The following is a 23,363-nucleotide window of genomic DNA, read 5'->3' as shown; positions in this document are numbered from 1 at the left end:
GAGGTTGAAAAGTATTATAATAAATTAATATGGAGGAAGAGGAAGGTGGTTTTCAAAATCTGTGGTTTTTACTTTTGTGATTTGGATCAGAGATGAGCCTTAAAAGTGCTCTATGGAAAAGATTCTGGAAAACCATTTTGACTCAGTCAAAATATTTTAAAAAGATTAGATGATAACGTTAACAGATCACTAGGAAAAGAGACAGCAAAAGGTTCCAAGATACCGGTTTTGGGAACGTCTGATCTTGCTTCCTTCTCTTTTCTGCCAAATTTGATTTTGCAGAGTGTTTTTGTTTTACTGAAACTGTGTTTTAAGTAGGACGACTTAATTTTGCCAGAAGGCTGTGATTTGCTCCAGCCATGTGCCGACGATGGAGTTTATAACCTCCGTAGGTAGGAATCCTGTTTCAGGTGCCAGTGTGCTCCGCCAGAACGTGGTGTTTGGGCATCTTCAGATGCTACTTCCATTTGATGTCATCCTTCCCTGGTAATTTATTTTCAAGTGGTTCTGCTATATTTCAGCTATTTGTTAAAACCAATCTGGAATATTTTCACTAATGCATATGAGATGGGAACGGTATCCGAACAGTCTGGCTCTTGGTTTTGTCTTCTGCCCATGCATGCTCCTGCCAGTCTCCATGCTAAGGCAGAAGATGCAGAATCTTGGTGCCTGTTTTCTGGGAGCCCAAGTGATGTATCAGATCCGCTGCCCCAAACTCCTGCTAGATCCGTCTCCCTCAGCCTTGATGAAGTGTGATTGTCTTCTCTGTTGTCCATGGTCTTTGAAGAAAACATACCTGTTAAATTCTATGGAAAGGAGAAGTTACAGCTGCAGCCAGTAGATTGCTACCTTCATTTTGTCTTACAGTTTGGTTGTGCTTGGTTGTCACATTTCGAGTAGGAGTAATGGAAATGTGAAAGCAGGTTTTGCACGGCTCACTCTTTCCAGTACCTGTATTCATGCTCATTACAAGTAATGAGCATTGCAAGTTATGAGCATGAATATCAATTTCCTTTGTACCACAACAAAGGGTTAAGCATAGTTCTGAAATCTGTTGTGAACTTTTCATCAAAACACCCTTCTGAGCTTCAGAGTAGGTTTGCTGCTGTTTGTTTGGACATCCCTGCAAGCAGTGTCTAGACAAATGCAGTTGTCTAGAATTTGCACTGTACAATGTTTTGCAGATGTTGACAAAAATGAGTCCTTTGCTGGCTTTGTTCCCTTCTCTCGTTCAGTGGCATCTTGAATTTTTAATGATTTTAAGTGCTAGCATTAGTTGAGTGTCGTGGGATGAATGATTCCAACTGTACTTTCTGCTTTTACATCCTTCTCCAGAGTCTTTTGCTACAGTCAAGTTGTCACCACCTGTTTTTAGGTGCAGAGGGGTAGGGATGTTCATAGGGTAGTTCTGGCACCGTTCTGGCAGGACCACTCAGCCCTTTGACTTCGATCACTTAACATGGGATGGCACGGGGACGGGAGCATGCTACCGAAGGTGGGGCATGGCTGGAACTGCCATGCTCTGGAGTTGTCCCGAGTTTTGCAGCCCTTGATGCCTGCGGAGTTAAGGTCTTAGTTTGCACTAGACGGTTATGGGCATCAGTCCTCCGTTCAGGAGGTTGTCAAGGACTTTGTGAAGAGTCAAATACAGAATGGGTGAGAGGTCGCACCATGGACTTCATCTGAACTTCATGCAAGAATTGTGTAGTTTGTATAAATAGTTTAGGAATAATTTTAGCTTTTCTGTTAGGGAACTCCTTTTGCTGGTTATGTGGTATATACATATATATGGATTTGAAACCATACCATCAGCCTGATAGAGAAACCATCACTCTCAACTGTCGTTCTTTAAGGACAATCGTCAGAAAGCATGTATAGAGAGTTTAACAGGAGAATTCCAGTTGCCCGATTGTTCTCGTGGCGTCGTTAGTTTGTTTGTAGTGGCTCTTAAGTAAATAAAAATCTAATGATGAATCCTCTAAATTTAGGAAATCCTTTATGAATGTTTAATACTGGAAACTAATGCTTGTCTTTATTTTTTATTTACAGACTCACTGGACCTTCAGGGTATGTCACGGATGGGCCTGGAAATTACAAATACAAAACAAAATGCACCTGGCTTATTGAAGGAAGGTGAGTGTAGTAAGCTTCTTGGGTTTTAGTGTTGCTTATTGTGACTTTTAGGTGAGGTTTATCTGCGTTGAGTATTTTTAGATCGCATGATTCTTTTTTGCTGTTCTTAAAACTAGATAGGGTAGCACTTAATTATTCTTGGTAAATAAGTTTTTGGTTTTTTGTGCAACTGAGCCCTCCAGACTGACTTCAGAATTAGAGGTTTCCTGTGTAAAATACCCTTCATGTTGAAACTGCACGTGGAAAATGAAAATAAATGCATTTGTGTAAATAAATAAAAAATTATGAATTATGTAACTGTTATCATATTGGGCCACTCAGATGTTTGGATTCACGATGTATGGGACTTTTTGGCCATATGAAAAAAATAGAGCAAACTCTATTAAAACGCTTATTCATGAAGAATCAGTTTCTGTAATGATGCACTTCGGATGCTTATTTACCCACTAGGCCATGAGGACTTCAGAGGGACCATTGACCTTTTTTGCAAAGGTCTTCTAAACTGTGAGAAGTCCCTCAGATCCCTCATTTCGCTATTCTTCCTGTATTTGATCCTTATATTGCTTATAGTGATTTCTTGCAGAGATTTTTAGGATATTTAGTGCATATCCTCTGACTGTCATCTGATTGATGGTACAGCAGTTCAGAGCATCTGACTTGTTGAAATACATTTTTCATAGTACCAAGCTGATGCCAGGACTGTAAAATCAATTTTTTTAGTCTCTAGAACTTTGCACGGTCAGTTATGATGCTGTGTGTTAACAGCTATGCATTAAATCACGTTCCATACTGTTCCCTGAATCAGTAAGTGGAGAGGTTTGTGAATTGGAACAAGTCATGTGAGAGCATGAACTTGCATTGAACACCTGCAAGCTGAGGTCTCTTGGCATCTTGAAGGATCAGAACTTACTAAAAGCCCAGAGTACGCTTTTCCTTAGTCTTGTCTCTGTTTGGGAGGTCTGATGAGCGGTGGGGGGAATTGGTATTGACTTCATCTGCTTCAGACATTTATTTTGGATGAGTAAGTTAAATGCCTAAGCTCCCAAGATATTCAAAGGTGAGGGCTAAGCTGTTCCAGAGAGCCATCCAGAACACTGAAATTGGGAGCCTACCACTCACTATTAACCATATAAGGAACCCAATTCTTTAATGTGGTTAAGATCAAAAGTTAGATGCTCTAAGTGGCAACACCTCTTAATTTTTGTGGGTAATAAAAATACAACTGCAGACAGTTTGGAATTACAAATAATTAAAAAAATGTTTTGCAAGAATGTTATTGCAGACAAACCAGCCTCAGCAATTCCAGTACAGCCAGCTTAACTCTCATAACTTCTTTTTCTAAAGGATAATGTGACTCATGTTTTTATCAGAAGTGAAGTGCTGCTCATGGATCCCCGATAATGTCACTATAGCTGCTCCTTCAGCCTTTGTTTGCTAGTACTGAGAGGCTTCCTAGAGAACTATCACTTCGTGGGGTTTGAAGTGAGATCTTACAGGCGTACAAAAATGTTCCTCCTTCTTTCATAGTCAGACATTTAAGTCGGTGTCCTTTTCCTGCTTCTGATTGTTTGTACCCTGCTGTCAGAGGATGGTGGTAAACAGAAGGGAGATAATCATGCTGATTAAAACAGCTGAAATATGCACCCTTGTGAAAATAGCCCAAGCTCTCTGCCAAATGTGAAACTTCCAGAGAGATCTGGACTTGGAAAACAGCATCTGCAAAGCTGTTAAATTCTGCTGAGTGCCCTCACCTCGTTGCTACCATACCGGTATGTGGAGGGCTTTTGAGGTTAGCAAGTAAAGATGCAATTGAAGATGGTAGATAAATTCAGATGTAAAATAAGCCATGTGTTCCTTACTGTACTCATTTCCTTTTTGCATCGTTCCTGACTCTTCTTGGCTGGTGTCTGTCCTGTGTCCTCATCCCGGGGGTGTCCTTTTCATTTTTCCCCAGGAGAATGAGATAAGGCAGATGAGATCCAGCCAGCTGAGGATCCTGTCTGAGGCAGAGCCTGTAGCCATGGGCTTTGCGATTCTTCAAATGAGTGCTGTCTGTTAATGAGTTGTTAGCCATAGCAAAGATAATCTCTTTCTTTTTGTTCTTGGTCTAAAGCTTGTATTGATTAAGTATTTCTTTCTGTTCTACAGCTGTCAGACCGTTAAAATAGAAGCAAACCCCCTACAATTTCATAGGCTGCTCAGTTTTGAAACGATGAGTACTCTTTGTACCTTTTCTTTAAGCAGGACATTACCCTTGAGTTACACCTGCTGCTCTTTTTCCAAAGGCCTGGAGTAGATCATTGTGCCTATCAAAAAATATTCTTTTGCAGAATAATTCCCTAAAGAATTCCCCTTCTGTGGGAAGGAAGGACTGTATGGCAAGCTGACATTTTATTAATTTATTTGATTAGGATGAACAAGGATTTAATCTGAACCTGAGGGTAATGCTGTTGAAGAGATCCTAATCACTTGCATCTATCCTTTCAACAGCTACGGCTGTGGGTAGGAAAAAGCAGTGCTGCTATAGATTCACTTTCTTTTTATCTCAGGGTCCAAGCACAATGTTAGTGGCGTTTTCATCCTCCTTGAGCTGAGCCCTAAATGAGATATCTGCTGTGGCTTCTGTGTGATTCTCTTTAGATGATCTTTGCATAATAGCCATGAAACTAATGGTATCTAAATGTACGTTACTTGGTTGTGGCTTAGTGAGCATCTTTTGTGTATGGAGTGAAAGAAATGCTGATGTGTTTTGGTGTATGAACTACTGTTTCCATTCCCACATAACTAAGTAAATCTGATATATCTCAGGTCAGGCTCCTTGAAGGTCTTCTCTTGACTTAGTAAGTCAACAGAGTAGACTCTTCTTGGCCGGTGGTGTTAACATCAGGGTGTGCTGGGCCCGCTGCATTCAGGTGGAAGGCAGCAAGTCTCTTCCCAGGACTTCCAGCTCGTTCATTCTCAACTGGTTCCAGTATTTTTTGTAATGCATCCCCAGAAGAAAGTCAAGCAAGCTGGTTAGCATTTGTAAGGAATGAGGGGCAGTGAGGGGCAGTTACTGCATCTTGACAGTCCAAGTAATAACCAAAGACCTTCCTTTTGGTAAAAGGTAAAGCCCCAGGGCCTCCCATCCTGTAGAAGATGGATCTCCTCTCCATTCTCTTGACCCGTTTTCTCCAGCTCCCAGAAGGTGGTGAGCAAGACTGAGAATTTCTTTAGTTACTGTACACTGAGGCATATTTCCAATTTCCAGTTTGAAGGGGCTTCCCTTAGAAGGGCCATCCTGCAGTATGGCACAAATAATACAGTAATAGAAGAAGGATTTCTGCCAGGTTCTGGGAAAGGAAGTAATCTTAGGCCATCATAATCTGCAGAAAATCCCTTGAATGAGAAAAATAGCTCTGGTTAGTTCCCTGATGGTGGCTGTGATTCTTCACAGAATCATAGAATCCTTTAGGTTGGAAAAGACCTTTAAGATCATTGAGTCCAACCGTAAACCTAACACTGCCAAGTCCACCACTAAACCATGTCCCTGAGTGCCACATCTCCACGTGAATGTATTGTCCATTTGATTTTCCATGCTTACCCCTGCAAAGCCCTGTCATTAGGGGAGTCAGTACTGGTAAAGAGCAGAGGGTTGGCAGTGCCTGCTCTTCAATTTCTGCCGTTGGTGGTGGGGAAAGTTTTAAGGACACGGTTTTTCTGACCATAAAGAATCTGTTGCGTAATACCAGGGGAGCGTGCACACCAAAAAAGAAAGCCACAGCATGTTCGATGCATCTACAGTTACGCTAAGTCACACAGTTTTAGTCTTGTTGAGAGAGGAGCTTCACACTGGAGGAGTTTGTTGGAGGGACTTTGCCATGTGTGTCGGTGTGTCGACTGGCTAATTACAAATCTTTTTTTTTTTTTTCTTTTTTTTTTACAGGCCAAACACAATCCTCAGGCTTCGATTCAATCACTTTGCCACAGAGTGCAGTTGGGACCACTTGTATGTGTATGACGGAGATTCAATTTACGCTCCCTTACTGGCAGCTTTTAGGTAAGTTCCCCTTGGTAAGAATTTAACTGTACGCAATGGTATTTCTTTAACTTGAAGCCTGAATCAAATGTGGCTTCTAGCAGCATAAATATGTTCCGGTAATCTAAATATGTAATACAGCAAATACATCACATACAGCAAGTGTCCTTTTGTGCAGTCATCGTCAGCATAAACAATTAAGGAGTTGTTTTTGCTTTTACAATGAACAAATCATGTTACTACACTGTAGCATGTAAGTATTATGTTTTCATTTCCAAATCCTGATTATTTGAGAGACAAAAAATTATTGTCATCTGGTTGAGCTTGAGATGATTTGGTATGCAGGCTCCTTCTAAAGTAGAAAACTGCCCCATTTGTCAGATTTGAACATGACTTAAGTTTAACTCATAGTATGTCAATGCTGACAGAAGGCAAAAGTCAACTAATCAACATTGCAGACATGTAGGTCTCGTAGAACTATGTATATCCTTATGCACCTTAAACTGTAAATTTTTTAAACTCTTTGGAACATGTTCAGAAACAACAACGATGGGTCAGACAACCGTGTAAAAACATGTAAAAATATCTGTTCTTCTGATGGATGACTGGTATTTGGCTCATCTGTCTGAGGTGAGAGACTAATTTGTGGATGCTGGTTAACAGCTGACATTTCACAAAGAGACCTAAATATAACTTGTGCGTTTATGTACTTTAGTTTTGCAGTGACAAGCACTACAAAATGTTTTCTGGTTTGTTTTATGTTTTATGTTTTCTGTTCTTTTAGCTGAAATGAGAAAAATAATCCCAAGTTGTGTATGGAAAAACTAATGGTTCCCTTTGGACTCTGCTTGTTCCAAGTGTCTGCTTAACTATTTCCAGAATTAACCTTCTGCTGTGCTTCCCTTCATTTGTGAAATGAAGTTCTAAAAATACTTCATGTTTCTTCTAAAAAATCCTTGTAATCTCTGTGAGAGAAGATCAGCATAGGGGAAAAAAAGTTGATAAAAAAATGTAAAAACACCACATGGTTATTTTTTGTCTTCAACTGAAAATGCAGAGTTGTTTTGTAGTGAAAGAATGCTTCCTGTAAACCTTCAGACTAACCTGAGCTCGAAACAGGACACACAAATGAATTATTATGTTATTCTCACCGCATCTGAAGAAGAAGAAACCTTCTCTTCTTCTAAAAACCTTCAAAAACCTGGAAGTGCAACCTGGAAGCATTCTCCTGGTATCATGCACTGAATTGATATGCAGGAAGAAGAAGAAATGTCATCTTGACTCATAGTCATTTTGCTCTAATAGAGCTAATTTTTAATATGCTGTTGAAAAGGTGAAATGATCATGATTTGTGCCTGCAGTTTCTTTGTATTTTCCAAAAATTAATAGGCTTTTTAAATTGAGGTTATAAGTAGTTCACAGCATTAACAATTATGGTTCAGACTTTAAAATCATCTGTAAATCACTAGGAAGTCTGTGCCTGAGGACAAGCAAGCGTGAGCTTAATACAATAACATTTTTGAGGTAGGAAAAAAAATTAAATTATTTTTTTAATTGCTTCTTTAGATGACATTTGAATTTCATCTTCATTAGTAGTGAGCTGTGTTATTCAGTAAACCAAGTTCAGGAAATAGCAGATGCTTCTAATTTTGATGAAGTGCAAAAAAGCAGCTGTTGAAAAATACCTTTCTCTGATACAAAAATAGATGCATTAGAATTTTTCAAGAGCAATGTTCATATTTTATCTCTTTTCTTGGCTTATGTTTAATTTTAATATTAACCATAACCATATTTCACTCTTCGCTATTTTTGCACCGTGCCAGGGGATTTGCAAGATTGAGCTTTGTACGTTGGACCCTGTAAACTTTTGGAGTTTGTTGATAAACACTGTAAATTCCTCCCTCTCTAAAGCTCAGTTTTTGTTACCTCCCTGGCTTTTTACAGCAATTGCCTGAGCCCTCACTTCCTTCACTGCTTTGATTTTTCTTCATCTTCTGATGCTCGCTTATGTTTATTCACAATACTGTATTTACTCAGAATATAGGACGATGATCTTGGAAAATCTCAGCACTGCACTATGGAGAAACTTTAAATTGGTTTTATCAATTTTTAACTGGGATAAATATTTGCATAATGCAAACATTTACACAGCGCAAATGTCTGCATAAACTGTTTACTAAACTCCTTGTAGTTTGAGTGCCCCCAGGGCCGTCCGGTCCTGTACATTAAGCCTTCTTTATATTAAGCAGGGTTGGAAATATCTTTGCTGGTTTATAGTTGTGATCATAGGCAACATGGGACTGTGTAAGTGTGCTGCTTCAAAAGTGCAATATAAAAGAACGTGGAGGAAACAGAAATCCAGCGTGTTTGTCTGCACAGAATGAAGAAATCTGAAGCAAATAAACTACACTCATCTGTGAACTTTGTTGGTTTTTAACTTTACTCCATGTTAAACATTTACTGGAGCTGCTTTTGCCCCTTTATTTTCATTTTGCGCTGGTCGGCGGGGGGCGTTTCCCTCTTCAAAAACAATCGTTCTTTAGCAAGACCTCTGGCCGTGGCTCTGCCCTTGGCGCTGGGGGTGAGACCACTCGGAAGCACCTCGCGGTTGCTGTCAGGTGCCGGATGGATGGTCACGGTGGCAGCGCTGACAGATGGCAGCGGCTGCCCCACGGTCACTTGCTGAGCTGGCTGCTCTGCGGTGCCTCCACGTGAGGTCTCATACCCTCAGACAACACGAGCAGCTCACCTTCCTTTCGTTACTTGCAGGTGAATATGGCACTTGTACACCCAAATTTGACTCTACGCACAGAACGTGGGGTGAGTTGGGTTGGAAGGGACCCTGGTCTAATCCCTTACTCAAAGCAAGGCCAGCTTCAGAGTGGGATCAGGCCCTTGCTCAAGACCTTGCCCGGTCAAGTTGTGAATTTCTCTTAAGGATGGAGATCTTGTTGATCCTCTGGGCCAGTGGTCCAGCGCTTGACCACCCTCATGGTTAAAAAAAAATTAACAACAACAACAAATCTTATACTAATACCTAATCAGAACTTCCTTTGCTGTAGCTTGTCTCTGTTGCTTCATGTCCTTTTTCTGTGAACGTGCCTGGTGCCATCTCCTCTGTAATCTCTCCTTCGGTAGTCAAAGGCAGCAATTAGGTTTCTCCCATCTTCAGCCATCTCTCCTCCAGGCTAAACAAACCTCACTCCTTCCGCCTCTCCTCATACATCATATGGTTATCCCCCTTCTGTTTTTTTTCCTTCTATTCTCTCAGTTCTTTGCCAGAAATCGTAACCCACATTGCTGCCATGGGCACACGGAAAGGCTCTCTCTTTCTTCTGCTTTGTCCTCAGTGCCCTTCCTGAGCTAACCTGCAAACCCTGCTTACCCCCCACCATCGACTTGTCTTATATTGCTTAGAGCAAATGACCAGCTGATAACAGCAGGGGGGTTGCTAACGAGGATTAATTACACTGGGAAAGGTACAAACCACGTTGAGTCGGTACTATTTGTGTTACGAGAGTATCCAGAGGAGCTAATCAACTTAGAGCTGATGTTATATAGATTTATAGGAAGAAGCGGTCCTTGCCTCCGGCACATATAGGCAGAGAACAAACTGCGGGTGTACATGCTCTGTGTAAAGGTTGCCCAGAGAGGTGGTAGATCCCCAGGGAGAGGTCCCCATCCCTGGGAACATTCAAGGTCAGGTTGGACGGGGCTCTGAGCAGCCTGATCTAGTTGGAGATGTACCTGCCCATGGCAGGAGGTTGGACTAGATGGCCTTTAAAGGTCCCTTCCAACCCAAACCGTGCTATGATTCTACGAAAGCAGACGAAGGGACTGTTTAACGCTTACGTTTTATTGCTCTGTTTGCTTCAAAGCATGCGTTGGGTGACCTTCACTCATGTGCGTAACCAGGTTTTTGCCTATCGACGTGCTCACCCTCCTCTGATGGAGCTGGCACTCAGCACGTAATCAACCATCACCTCCCAAATCAGTTTTTATTCTGTCTCCTGAGATAGGGGGTAGGGGATATATTGTATTACGACTGTGTTGGACCGTGTTGCAATACTGTCATCATGCACACACTCAGTTCTACTCAGCAGTCCAGTTGACTTTTTGTTGTAGCAGCCTGTTGTCTAAGTATTTATTATTTTGCTCTATTTATTTTCTTTGGATGCACGATAACTTTTAGAGTATTGATTAGAATAAAAACAGTATAAGGTGAGGAGCAAATGTATTTGGGATTTTGCTAGAAATGTACCTGCTGAATGATGTTCCCTTGTTTACATTTACTCGTGAGCCTGTCAGTGAGCCAACTGATTCTTTGAATGTGTGAGAACTGATTAATCAAAATGTCTTTGTGGTAGAAAGTCAGATTTCTTAGAGAAATGTAAATGCATTGTATCAAAATTGCTTTTGTTCACTAAACCTGTAATCCCCTCCAAAAACATCAAATCAATTTGACAAGATGGACAAAGAGAGTTTCTATTTTAGAGTTTTGAAAGGATAAATCCTCTGAGTTAAATCGAGACCTATAAAGGAAGCGTAGAGCAGAAAGTTTCTTCAGTTCTTCACTTTCTCAGTTCTTTTCTCTTAAACTGTTTCTGATGGACTAAAGAATATCCCCCCCCCCCCCCCTTAATTCAAATATCCTGTACTGAGCTTCACAGGTATTAAACAGGCATCAGACTTTAGGTTTTAAAAAAGGAAAAGGCATTTGCACCATGGCCGATAGCATGGGCTGTCTCTCCAGGACTAGATACTAAAATAATTTTTTAACTTTTAAAGTTGTTCACTGTAATGGCAAAAAAGGTGTTATTTCTTTTGAGGCTTTTCAGTCCATGTTCTCTTGAAATGTGGCTTTTACAGTCACACTCACCATGTGACATAATGGTTAAAAATTACTGAATGGCTCATGAGACACATTTTAATATGTTTATGATTTGCCCTTGTTCTCCTGGCTCCGGAAGGAAGAACATCATGAAAGGACTGAAGAGGTTTTTGGGGCAAGCCCCCTTGATCCGGAGGGCTCTGCGGGCAGGCAGGCTTGCCCTGTGCTGGTGCTGTAGCAGCTGGGTCTGTCTGTAGTGCAACGAGTCAAGATGGTTTCAAGAAAAATTGTACTTCGGGGTGTTGCCAGCTGTCAATAATGAGTCTTTTTTTTTTTTTATAAGTGTCATTGTAATTGCTTTGTTTCCTTAAAAGTCCATATTTGGGAGTCATCTTACTGCACAAGAATCTTAGTTTTTTCTTTAAGAAAATTAATTTTGACATGTCTCCTTATTTTCACCCCTCCTTTTGTATTTTTTGGCATTGATTTATTTTTAGTCTCTTGTAATTTCTATTTTTGGGGTTTTGTTTGTTTGTTTATTTTTACTCTTGTAGTTGTGAGTATGGTGATGTGCACGGACTGTTTTTTAATAAGGGAGAAAAGGTGTAATTTTGTGTACATGTGTGTCCAGATGGGTCAAAGTATTTAAAAATTAGAAGAGAATGGTTTCTCATTGCATTTCAGTAGATTGAGAATCCAATATACTATCAATGTTGTGGTATCACTAGTATCCTTTCACTTCTCTGTGATGTGTACTCTGTATTTCCTCCCTTTCTTTTCGTGGCTCCCATCATCTTCTTTTTTGACTATTTTTTGCTCAGTAGCATCTTACGTTTTTGATCTCTGCCATGCTGGCAGGTTGTGTCTCAGGAGAAAATGATGAATACACCATCACTGTGACGCTTGCGTAGCAAATAAAGGAAAAGTCATAGAGGAGATGCCCTTTGTTTTATTTGCCATTTTTCTATGGTGTAGGGGAGAGAGCAAGGCAGGCGGTGTGTGCAGGGTGATAGAGAAGTCGGGTCTCCTGGAGATTGTTTTTCACTCTGCCACTGACGCTACAAATCCAGCACACAGAAAATAGAAGTTGTTTCAGAGCAAAACAGAGGTTTGCCTTTCAGCGCCTAAGAAATAGTGTCATTGGACAGCTTAGCTGAGTAGGAGTATTTATTTGCTTTGGAGTAGTGATGATTGCAAAATGTTTTGAAACCTTATAAAAAGAAGTAGAAGCGGTACATTGTGAAATAGGCTAATCTTGGCCAGAGTCGAGTCTCTAAGAGATTCTGGACTGTAGTTAAAAGGAAGTTTGCGTAATCCTTTATCATTCTGATTCTGCCTATTGGATTTTTTTTTTTTCATGCAGATAATGTAAATTCTGTTTGTGCTGGTTTATTCAAAATGATGCTGTGCACACTGATTTATTCATGGTTCTTGAGGTTCGACCTTTCAAGGACCTTATCGTTATCGTTGTGTTGTGTTCTCTTCATGGCTTTCTCTGAACGAAATTACAATCTATCTATTAAGTTTCATCAGGCTATTTTAAACTTGCGTAGGTGGGATAATGTCCTCCTTAGTATATTTACATACGAGTCATCAGAAAAAGATGGAAAGAAAGGAGCAAGCAGGAGATGTGGTGAGAGCACCTGCTACGGAGGTACCTGCGTTCTTCCCAAACAAATCCCAAAATTGAGATTTCTAAGAGAAAACAAATAATTGTCCTGTGCTAGTCCTTTTATTAGGAAGGGTTATTGGGGTGGGTTTTGTCTGCTCTCACCACCGCTATTCACTCTGCACTTTTTATTCTTTGCTGCCGTTGTTCTCCCCGCTCCAGGGCTTTCAAGTTAGATTGCTGTGTAATATCAGTGATAAATGCTGCAAGAATAAGACTGAAGAAGAATAAATCAGAACAAAGGAATTTTCTCTTGTCCCTCAGCTGTGCTTTGCCCTACCCTGAATTACATTCAGATGTCTGTTTTCCTGTGGCGGAGACATACTGTCCTGCAGTTTGCATTACAAAGGAAAACTATGAACCAAATAGCAAGGAGAAGTTTATTAGACTTTTTGTTCTTTGATGTTTCGGGAGACAGTCTTTTGGGAGAGATCATCTTCAGATCAGAAGTCTCCAATTTTAGAATGAAACAGGCACCTCTTACAGAGAAAAAGGCAGTGAATTTTGCCTTTTAACCCCAAATCCTTGAGATCTGAAAGAAGAAAAAATAATTGGCTTTCTCACAAGGAAATATTTATTGAGCTACATATCAGCACATGTGCTGGAGTTGTTTAGCCAAAACATGGGATCAGGTTACTGCGTTTTTATGGCATGTTGGTAAAAATGAAGGATATCTTTTTGTCAACAATAAGACTTGTTGTGCAGGAAGGGCTGTTGTACAGTTTGCAGATTTACCCCACTGTAGGCAAGACGTTCATCTGTTACTCTTGGTGCAAACACCCCCAACATCTATAGCAAAAGCTTTTGGGTCACTGGGCGTCTGTGTTATTCTTCAAGCACACCATTGTATTGTGTCGCAGGGACAGAAAAATTCAGGTCACAAAAAACCACTTTACAGGCAATGTGAATGGGTTGCTGTGGATAGCTGTGAGCGTTTTCCTCGGGTGTAGAAACTCGTTTACCCTGTCCTAGGGAACTGTCTTCAAATGCATTTGCCTTCTGTTCTGAACAGATCTGAAAAGAGGAAAAATAAGTTCAGGGGGAAAAATTCTTTTCATCGTTGCTTTTTAGTTGATGGTGCCCTCGGATATTCAGAAGTCGCAGGGCATGAAACCAGGCTCAGCTGCTTTCCCAGGAGAGCTGCTGCCTGCCTGCAGCCCCGGAGCAGCCGGAGCTGCCTTCGGATCCCTGCCCGACACGCTCCGCTCTGGGGTTTGGAGTCTCTGCTTGTCAAAAACTTCGAATGGAGGCTGGGGGAAAGATGGTTCTCTACAGGAAAAGTAATAGCTGACTATGAATAAGTGGTGGTAGACAACGCACTTTGCTTAGATAAAGGCTTTTAAATAAATTCAATAGACTTCAAATTTATGCTTCATCTTATGTCTTTTGTATGAGGGAGGAATTGACTACTTTGTTTTGCTGCTGCCAGGCTCCTGTTAAAAGAAGAATAAACATTCCCTTTCAGATACAAACCATTTTGTGCCACAGGTAAATAGGTAGTAGTTACTCTTCTCAAGAGACATTTAGTCTCCTTTCCAGCTTACTCCAGGTATTTTGGCAGATCATTATATAAATCTGTACCGTGTCCAATCTCAAATACTGTAAATAGTCTTGTCCACCATCCTCCCTTCTTTCCACCACCCCTGGAAAACTAAAAGGCTGGAGGATCTAGCAGAACCTGGAAGGGTGCAGAGAAACAGCCAGAGGTCACCAGAAGTGTGAAGCAATGAATGAGGTGGGAATAGTGAGTGTGACAGCCTTTTAGGACAGAAAAGACAACAAATATGGATGTGATGAGTCGGATGGAACTTTATGAAAGAGTGGGTGGCAGGAAGATGGTGAGTAAGGGTGATTGTACTGATTTCTCATAGTGGAGGAGCCCAAGAGGCATTGATGGATGATCAGGCAGCAGACGTAAAGTGAGCCTAGGAAGTCCTTTCTCTGCCGTTGCGGAGTTAAATTGTCGACCTCCCTGCTGCAGATTTTCCAGGTGAAAAGGGTATAAATGGTTGAGAAAGGCATTAGATAAAAGCATGGATGAATGGTTTATTAAATGTGCTGACTTGGGTGCGTTCTCCAGGTAAAAGTGCCTGAACTGTGGGTTTCTGGAAGTTGGAGAACAGATCACCAGAATGCTCCATGCTTGCTTTATTTGTCACAGTCTTTCCCAAGCATTTGCTGTAGCCCATAGTCAGGAGGAAATACTAGGCTCCGTAGACCTTCAGTTTGGCTTGGTACAGCAGGTTTTATGCTTTTGAGACACGCTAATTTCTGTTTTCAAAAATGCCATCTTGTTTTATTAGTGGGTCCTGTTGAAATCATGGCAGAATAATAAGGGACAGAAAGTGGGTTTTGGTAAGAATAACTGGAATTCTAGATGGCATCAGGTTTATTCAGGTTAAACACTTTAAATATACATTTATCTTTCAGAACAGCCAAGTTGATTACTTCAGGCTTTTCTATTTGCATTCCTTTCTGCAGCCATTCCTTCTTGTAGATCAGTCATGCATGTTGAGGGCAGCAGTAATGCTACTCTCGATAGCCTCAATATCCTAATTTGTCTGCACAAATTGGTCAGTAACATGGTCACTGTATTGCAGATAATTAAGCCAAGCAAGAGAGCTTAATAAACTGGTCCCTGAAGAATGTGGTTTTATCTTTCTGAGAGAGTCTTGAAGGTTCTTACGCCTTTGAGAATGGGGTTGTTTTGAGGGTTGGTTGAGTATGCGTTCTCACAACGTTGAGACATTTTTTTGAATATTTAAGGAGTTCTGTTGAAGAAAAACAATCTGATAATGCTGTGCTATGAAAATGATCATTACTTTACACAAATTCATTATACTTCAAATAGATGCAGATAAATACCTTGCATTTCAATTGTTTTATTAATACTGATGCATTTACTATTGTTGCTTTGCTCCCTTTTATTTAACTTCTAACATTGTTTTTCTTTTTCTTTTCCAGTGGTCTTATTGTTCCTGAGAAAGATAGCAATGAAACAGTACCAGAAGTTGTAGCTACTTCTGGATATGCTCTTCTGCATTTCTTCAGTGATGCTGCCTATAATTTAACAGGGTTTAACATCACATATAAGTAAGTAGTACCACTCCAAAGTGATGTTGCAGGTTGAGCAAAAGGAGGTTTCCTCTTTTCTTAGTTTTGTCTTGAAATAAGCAATTGCCATTGAAGCATGTAATTACGAGTAGATACTTGAATTTAGATTTTATCTTTATTATACCCTTGCAACGGCTAATAACTGTAATGTGCTCAGCATTAACTTGTTGTCAATTGTAAGCGTGGGCAAATGTTTGCTCAAAAAGACATCATATTATTTATGTTATTAGACTTGATCATATTCAGTCAACCAGAATTGATGTATTTTGTGCATGTGTGTGCTTTTATGCATTCTGCAGAGATACTTCTGCACAAACACGCTTTTGCATAAGCACACGCGTTTCACTTGGGACACAGGACTGTACCCACTGTTGAGGATCCTCAAGCAGTTTTCTTTGGGATGCTCTTTCTTATTCAGTCCTTAGATCAAATAGCTTAATCTGGCTCTTTTTTAGTCTGGAATGGTTTTGTTATGTTCTTTGGTTCATATTTTAAATATTATAGGTGGGTGCTTTCTGTTCGCTAACGTATGTTTAGTCCTCATTGGTAAGCTTTTTAAAAATAATTCCAGGGTACTCCCTAATTCATCGACTGCTTTAAAAAAGGTTTTGTTTTGAAGGAAATTATCTCGGTATGGACGTACTAGCAGAGATGGAATTTCTTGCTTCTGGTGGGGATCATGGGCTTTGAAGATTTTGCTTCTACAGATACAAATTATGTTTGTGCTGCACTGGCAGATTTTAATTTGGGTGTAACTTGCAGAAGTTCTCACCTCTCTCAAAAAAAAATCAGCTACAAAACCCTTGATCGTAACTTGACTTTTTGCAAAACTGAAAGTTTTCCTTAAAATGATGTGCTTAATTTTTGAATACTAGTCTTGGTGCTTTCATCCCTATTAAGCACTTAAATATACCGTAGAGTCTTTGAAAAATGTGGGGCATCCAGCACCCTTTGAAAGCTCCAGAAGAAGATGCGGAGCCTTTGCAGCGGAAGCGGTAGCATTGTCAAAGTCTGGCTGATATCATAAACCATGACACCATCTACCGCCAGCTGTCGGTATTGCGCCATTGCAACACAACAGAGACATTCTCTTAAAGAATAACCTGCCTTTTTAAAGTTCCTTTAAGATATTTTAGTATTTCTTTAACTCTTCACTTTCTTGATAATTTCAAACAATTTTCAAGTAGTGTTTTATGTTTTGTTTCTTCTATGTGTTCTGGTCTTAGGTTTCCTCCTAACATTTTTGCAGAGAGTAGATAAAAGGGTGTATTTATTTCTTTGCAGTTTAACAGTCTTTATAGGTACTACTGGACATAGGTACTCGACAAACTCTTCTGAAGTTATGGTGTTGGAGCTGGTGACTCCACCTGTCACGTGATAGTGAGAATATTGGGTAGTAATCCCCATCTGTGAGTTATACTGGTTGATACACCGGAAAAAACTGGAATTTGGAAATGAATAGGGTCTCTGAATTTGGATCTTCACCAACGATGTATCTGGTTTTGCCTCAGCTACATTGCAGATATTATAAAATCAGAAATTATTCAAAACAGGCACATCTTTGGCTTGGGATTCATCTCAAGTGTGTTCCCTTGGTAAGCAGATCCCAGAATAGCACTTAATTGTGAGTAGTTTAAGTATAAATTGCACAGACACCACAAAAGCCTTAAGCGCTGATTAAATTCTTCACTTACTGTTGGGCGTTTTAAGGCAATTCATTTGCATTACAAATGGCTAAAAGTAGTATTGATAATTTTTCGGAGGAGTTGTAAGTTTAACTCATTAAGTGAGGCAGCTCTGTTGATGATAGAGAACAAATCTCTACAGGTCCATTACATCAGGTTCTAGATGAGCAGCTCTTGTTGGTTTGTATGTTAACAAACAGCTGTATTAACTTTTGTTCAACATCACTCTCACATTCATTAATAAGAGGTATGGCTTGGGAGTCTGTTTCATTACTGACAAACCTTCTTTCCCTGATGTTCGCAGTTTCAATATGTGTCCCAATAATTGCTCCGGCCGAGGAGAGTGCAAGCTCAATAACAGCAGCGATGCTCTTGAATGTGAATGTGCCAAATACTGGAAGGGAGAAGCTTGTGATATTCCCTACTGCACAGATGATTGTGGGGCACCTGAGAGAGGGCTTTGCAACTTTAATGATACTAAGGCATGTTTGTGCTCTGCAGGCTGGCAAGGTAAGTCTCCTGATTAATATGGAGAAGCTCTTGGATGCCTTCTCTATGTATGGCTCTTGCAGTTTAATTGGGAGTATTTGAGAATGTTCTGCTTGACAGGTATTAGCATTTTCACTAGGAACAGAGTATCTAGCTTTTCATATCAAAAGATCATTTGTAACAACTGCTTTTAAAAGCACCTATGCTACCATACAAAGCAGTACCAACCTGTTGTGTGCAGGCATCAGATAAAAACTTTAAACCTCGTTCCTGTGCACCTACAGCAAATTTGAGCCTGGTGGCAGTAGTTAACCTGTTTGAACATAAAAATGCCTTGTTCTCATGTCCAGGTATGCTCGTCAGCCGTGACAGTCTTAGCAACAGTTTGGACCAAACATACATGTTTCTTTTGCAAAGATACACTGACGTGGAAGAATTAGTCTTATATGAGATGCAACCAGCTACAGCACTGGCAGCATCTGCTACCACCACTCAGCTATGCTGCAAAAACAGACAGTGTGTTAGGCACTGTGGAAAGAATCCAGGTTAGCAAAATGAGCATCCTAAGGAGAATGCAGTCAGTACTGAGGTTAGCACGTCTGCCTCTTAGATATAAAACCAGCCAGAGGTAATATACTTGACGGCTGGAAGAGCACATCCCCTTATGCAGTGCAGTGCTTCCTAATGCTTTTCTGGAGTCTTGTTGTGCACTGACAGCAAAGGTGGGCTTATGTTTGCTCAATTTTTGGCCTACCCCTTTTTTTTCCCTCTCTTTCATTTCTGTAACAGGTTAGTGTGTAAAGGAAAAAAAAAACCCAAACCAAAACAACCCACAAAAAAAAAAACCAAACAAACTAAACCCAAAAGCCCCAAAACAAGCCATAGCAGAATGAGATGCAAGCTGCACTCCCCTTTCTTATTCTGAAGCTTTTTTACATCTGAAAATGGTCACTTTACCTCAGAAACCAAGAGTTTTTCAAGGGTGATAAACCAGATTCCAGTCTGCTTTCCTGAACTGGAGATTATTGCTGGTAGAAACTCAGCAAGAATGAGCAGATGCTGTCTCTTACAGTCAAGACCATAAGTATGTTACACAGTGATTCACTTTTATGACTGCCTAAAGGCTGTCCTGATAAACGTATTCCCTTTTCAAGGCTTGAGCCTCTTCAGCAGGTTCTGTGCTCTCTGTTGTCTGTAGTAACCCTGTGCGTGTGGATGGCTGTTACTGAGAAGAAGGGAGAACATCCTCGCAGCTTTTTACTTTGCTGAGACCTTGCTGCTTGCTGCTCCTCTTCTGCCACGCCATGGGGAACTGTGAAGAGAAGCCTGGCAGTGAAAAAGTTGGTTTAAGAGCAGCAGAAATATAGGAAAAAATAAGAAGTGAACAATTCACAAAAATGTATTGCTGAGAAGGAGAGGAATGAAAAGAGGGAAAGACAGCTGTAGACCCTTGGGTTTTTATAGCATGCTGCTGAGCAGGTCTCCTGAAGCTTTTGCAGGTTGTGTCGGGGCTTCTATGGGCACGTAGTAGCTAGATAAGTGCTGGAAGATACCCTCTTAAGGTGCAGTGAGAATGGGTCTGCACCGTGCCCCCCCTATAATCACAGCGGGGGAGAACAGAGCAGAGTGTCTGCTGCATCACTAATTCATCTAGTCTGGAACTGCTTTTTAGTTCTGAAGAAAATTTTAAATTTGAAGTATGTGGTTACGGTTAGGAGATTGCACACCAGGTCTGTCACAGATTGCTGGTGTGGGCAAGGAAACAAGGATCACAGCTTTCACCTGTTACCTGGCCGTGCACCATCTTTGTCACTTGTGATGCAGGATATTGACCTCTAGCTGAAATACAGGCTTTGGAAAAAATCAACTTAATTTTTAAACCTTATTTTCCCAGGTCCTGGCTGTTCAATACCTGTTCCTGCAAACCAGTCGTTTTGGACCCGGGAGGAATACTCTCTTCCAAAACTTCCTAGAGCATCTCACAAAACCATAATCCATGATAATAAAATGTGGATTGTTGGAGGCTATGTCTTCAATCACTCTGACTCTCAGAAGGTTTTAGCGTGAGTATAAACCTAGATAATAAAGTCTAAGTAGAGGAACTTAGATTTCAGAGTTATTTTTAGAAAATGCCATCTGACATGCTGTGCTTTGGCCTACGCTCCATCTCCAGGGGAAAACAGCAGTAATAAAAGCTTAGACTCGTGTTCGAGATGTGGGAAAATGCTGCTAAGGGGTGCTAATTTTGGAAAAGAAGCAGCGTAAGGTTCCTGATGTTCAGTGAATTTTTGATTCATCTGCTTCTGACAGCATTTAACTATTCACTATGTATTTCTAGGCTAGCTTCTAAATTATATCTGGCCTTGTATTAAAAGAGGGTGGGTTTGCTTCAGTGTCGTTAGCCCTTCCTTATATTGTATCTGTGTGACTTCAGAGTGTTTGGCTCCTTAATTAAAACATGCTGATTACTGTGCATGTTTATGCATAGTGGATGGAATACCAAACAGGGAATGGCATTTAGAATGATGAGATTTATGCAATTAGTTGATGAGATTTAACAGTAACTAAGATATCAAGTAATAATTGTGTGCCTCACAGAAATCCCCCATAAAAAACATTTCAGAGTTCCTCTTGAGCTTGATAGGATTTGGGCAGATCTAGGCAAAAGCTGGATTTTTTCCCAGGGATACCTGCATACCTTGCTTTCATGGACTTAAGTGAGAGCTGTGTGTTCTGCACTCATGTCCAGAGGTAATAGTTCTTGTACGGGAAGTTAAAGAAGAGCTGAAAATGCACACTTAGTTGTAGAATAGTTGCTGATTACTTCCACAATTTACTCTTTCAAAGTCATGCCTGATTTTTCAACAGATACCCTGTGGCTTCATTGAATGCTTTCTCAGAGTTGATTTTATCTTATAAGGCTGTAAGCCTGGCGAGTATAGTTCATTCTTTTATCTAAAAAGCCACAGGCCATTTTCAGGGCAAAGGGTTTATCTTGTTTCAAGTTCACAGAAAAAATATACTTGAATGACAAAGGCATAATTAAAAAATGCCTTTTAAACACTGGCAGGTTTTTTTTTTTTATCAAGTAGTTGGAACTTATCTGAGCTTAGTGTAAAGTTTTTCTGCTCTTTTGGGTGGATCATGTGATGTAAGTTGTCATAGCTTAATAGACAATGCATTAGCTCTTGGTTTTTCATGGGAAAGAAAATTCAGGGTAAAGCAAATCAATATGTGGACGTTAAGTAACAGAGCAGGCTTGACTGGATTTTTTAATCCGTAAGTAGTCTGTGCATGCTTTGTGCATGCTGAAATCTTGGTATCTAGGACTTTTTTAAAATAAGATAATTTTCCACAAATCCTGGAAAGGATGACCAGTAATTTTCTCAACTTTAATATCTACTTCTTGGAAAATTAATTCAGTTTTTCTTATACAGGTATGATCTTATTTCTGAAGAGTGGCTTTCACTGGACAGCACTGTGAACTCAGTAGAGATGAGATACGGTCATTCGTTGGCATTATATAAGGTAAGCTCAGTGCTGCAGACTCACCTCACGGCTGATTTCTTCCTCCTCTTCCCCTACACGCACCCCTTTCCACAGATCAGTCTTGCTTTGGGAGAAGCATTTCTCCTTCAAAGGCTTGTCCGTGGATGTCCCAGTCTGTGTAATTGTACTCCCGGGAAGTCCTTGGACTCATATCCTAGGAAGTCTGTAGTTCCTTTGCTTGTGTCTTCCTTCTTTGCCCTTTTCTCAGCAATTTTAAGGCTGACTGAGGTCAGTGAGTCCATTATTTCCTTCTTACTGTCTGTGCTTGCAAGACATGCCTGACGGCTAGAGTTTGCTGGAGTTCAGCTGGTTCCCCAACTGCCTTTTGTTTAGACCACATAAATATTTTTGAGCTCCGTTGTCCAAGGCACCAAAGCAGAGCTGGTGAATTAGGGATTTTTGGAGCCTGCTCTGCTTCTGCAGTAGAGCCGTGAATCTATTCTTCCAACATTTGAAACGACTGTTTCTTACCTCATTTCTCACCTGCATGCCTTGCTGTGGGTGCAGGCCACGTGAGAGCAGAATGGCAAAGTCTTTGAAAAGGAAATGAGCTAATCCTTTACTGACTTTTGGTTTTGGAATGTTAATTAGTTTATCACAGTGCAAGCTTATATAAAGCATAATTATAAACACTTGAAAAACTCCACACAGCACCGTTCACAAACAGAACACCTGAAGAACCTGAAAAGGATGGAAATTCCTACCTGCGAGGGCACATTCTGCAAATAAATGTTCAACAGTAGGGTACGATCCAAAAGAAGGATTGTGTCCAAAGAAGGGCAGTGAAGCTGTTGAAGGGGCTAGAGCGCAAGTCTGATGAGAAGCGGCTGAGGGAACTGGGGCTGTAGCCTGGAGAAGAGGAGGCTGAGGGGAGACCTCATCGCGCTCTACAACTACCTGGAAGGAGGTTGAGGCGAGATGAGGATCGGTCTCTTCTCCCAAGTAAGAAGCGATAGGACGAGAGGAGATGGCCTCAAGTTGTGTCAAGGGAGGTTTAGACTGGACATTAGGAAAAATTTCTTTACTGAAAGAGTGGTCAGGCCTTGGAGCAGGCTGCCCAGGGAAGTGGTGGAGTCACCGTCCCTGGAAGTATTTAAAAGACGTGTAGATGAGGCACTTAGGGACATGGTTTAGTGGTGGACTTGGCAGTGCTAGGTTAACGGTTGGGCTTGATGATCTTAAATGTCTTTTCCTACCTAAATGATTCTATGACTCTATGATAAGTGGGTTTACCATCAGTGATGGGCAGTGAATTTCCCAAGAAGCACCAGCTATAGTAGAGAATTTCCCTTTCCAAGGTTACCGCCTTATCAGTAGGGAAACAGGGCTCCACTGCACGCTTTGGTGGATTCATGACTGACTCTGAGATGCCTGGAGAAACCCACAAAAGAAACTGGATAGCGTTTTGGAACTTAGCTCTTACAGGATGATTAATAAAACCCTGTCTAACTATCCTGGCTCCCATCTTTCCAAAGGGTCCTCATTTCTGTCAGTGCATTATCTTGGAAGACAAAGCTTTTAGTGTTACAGACACAGAGGAGTTTCCATCATAACTGCCTTTCTTCCCAGCTATCCTCTGCTGTTTGCATTTGCAAGCTATGGGAGGGATTCAGCTTGCTTATTAAATCACCTGAATTCAGGTGCCTAACTTTGTGTGCCTTTGGGAGCTTCTGAGCTCTGTTTGTAGCGAAAACAGACCTAGTCAGCACAGGTAGTGAAATCTGGAGAGCAAGTCAGCTCACCGAAAAGTAGGCACACCTTCCCTACTTTTGATCAGTTGAATTGTTCTCCAGGCTTAGCTATATTTTTTATATATGTATTTAGACACTCAGCTAGCATACAGGCACCTAAATTTTGATGTCTGTCATCTGAAGG

General features: G+C 40.7%; 1 protein-coding gene across 1 annotated transcript in view; it reads left to right on the top strand.

Moving 5' to 3' along the window:
- The first annotated feature begins 370 nt into the window (after nucleotides 1-370).
- Nucleotides 371-23,363, top strand: part of ATRN (attractin) — a 117,634-nt gene continuing 94,641 nt past the window's right edge. Inside the window, exons 1-8 of the mRNA XM_009573463.1 lie at nucleotides 371-486; nucleotides 1,427-1,495; nucleotides 2,050-2,133; nucleotides 6,059-6,172; nucleotides 15,616-15,744; nucleotides 17,755-17,960; nucleotides 19,834-20,002; nucleotides 21,377-21,467. Of these exons, the coding sequence (XP_009571758.1) occupies nucleotides 371-486; nucleotides 1,427-1,495; nucleotides 2,050-2,133; nucleotides 6,059-6,172; nucleotides 15,616-15,744; nucleotides 17,755-17,960; nucleotides 19,834-20,002; nucleotides 21,377-21,467 (978 nt within the window). The remainder of the gene's footprint in view (nucleotides 487-1,426; nucleotides 1,496-2,049; nucleotides 2,134-6,058; nucleotides 6,173-15,615; nucleotides 15,745-17,754; nucleotides 17,961-19,833; nucleotides 20,003-21,376; nucleotides 21,468-23,363) is intronic.

This window comes from Fulmarus glacialis, unplaced genomic scaffold, assembly GCF_000690835.1.
Source record: "Fulmarus glacialis isolate BGI_N327 unplaced genomic scaffold, ASM69083v1 scaffold3050, whole genome shotgun sequence".
Taxonomy (NCBI): domain Eukaryota; kingdom Metazoa; phylum Chordata; class Aves; order Procellariiformes; family Procellariidae; genus Fulmarus; species Fulmarus glacialis.
The sequence above is the reverse complement of the archived record's forward strand: the minus strand, read 5'-3'. Positions and strand labels throughout refer to the sequence as shown.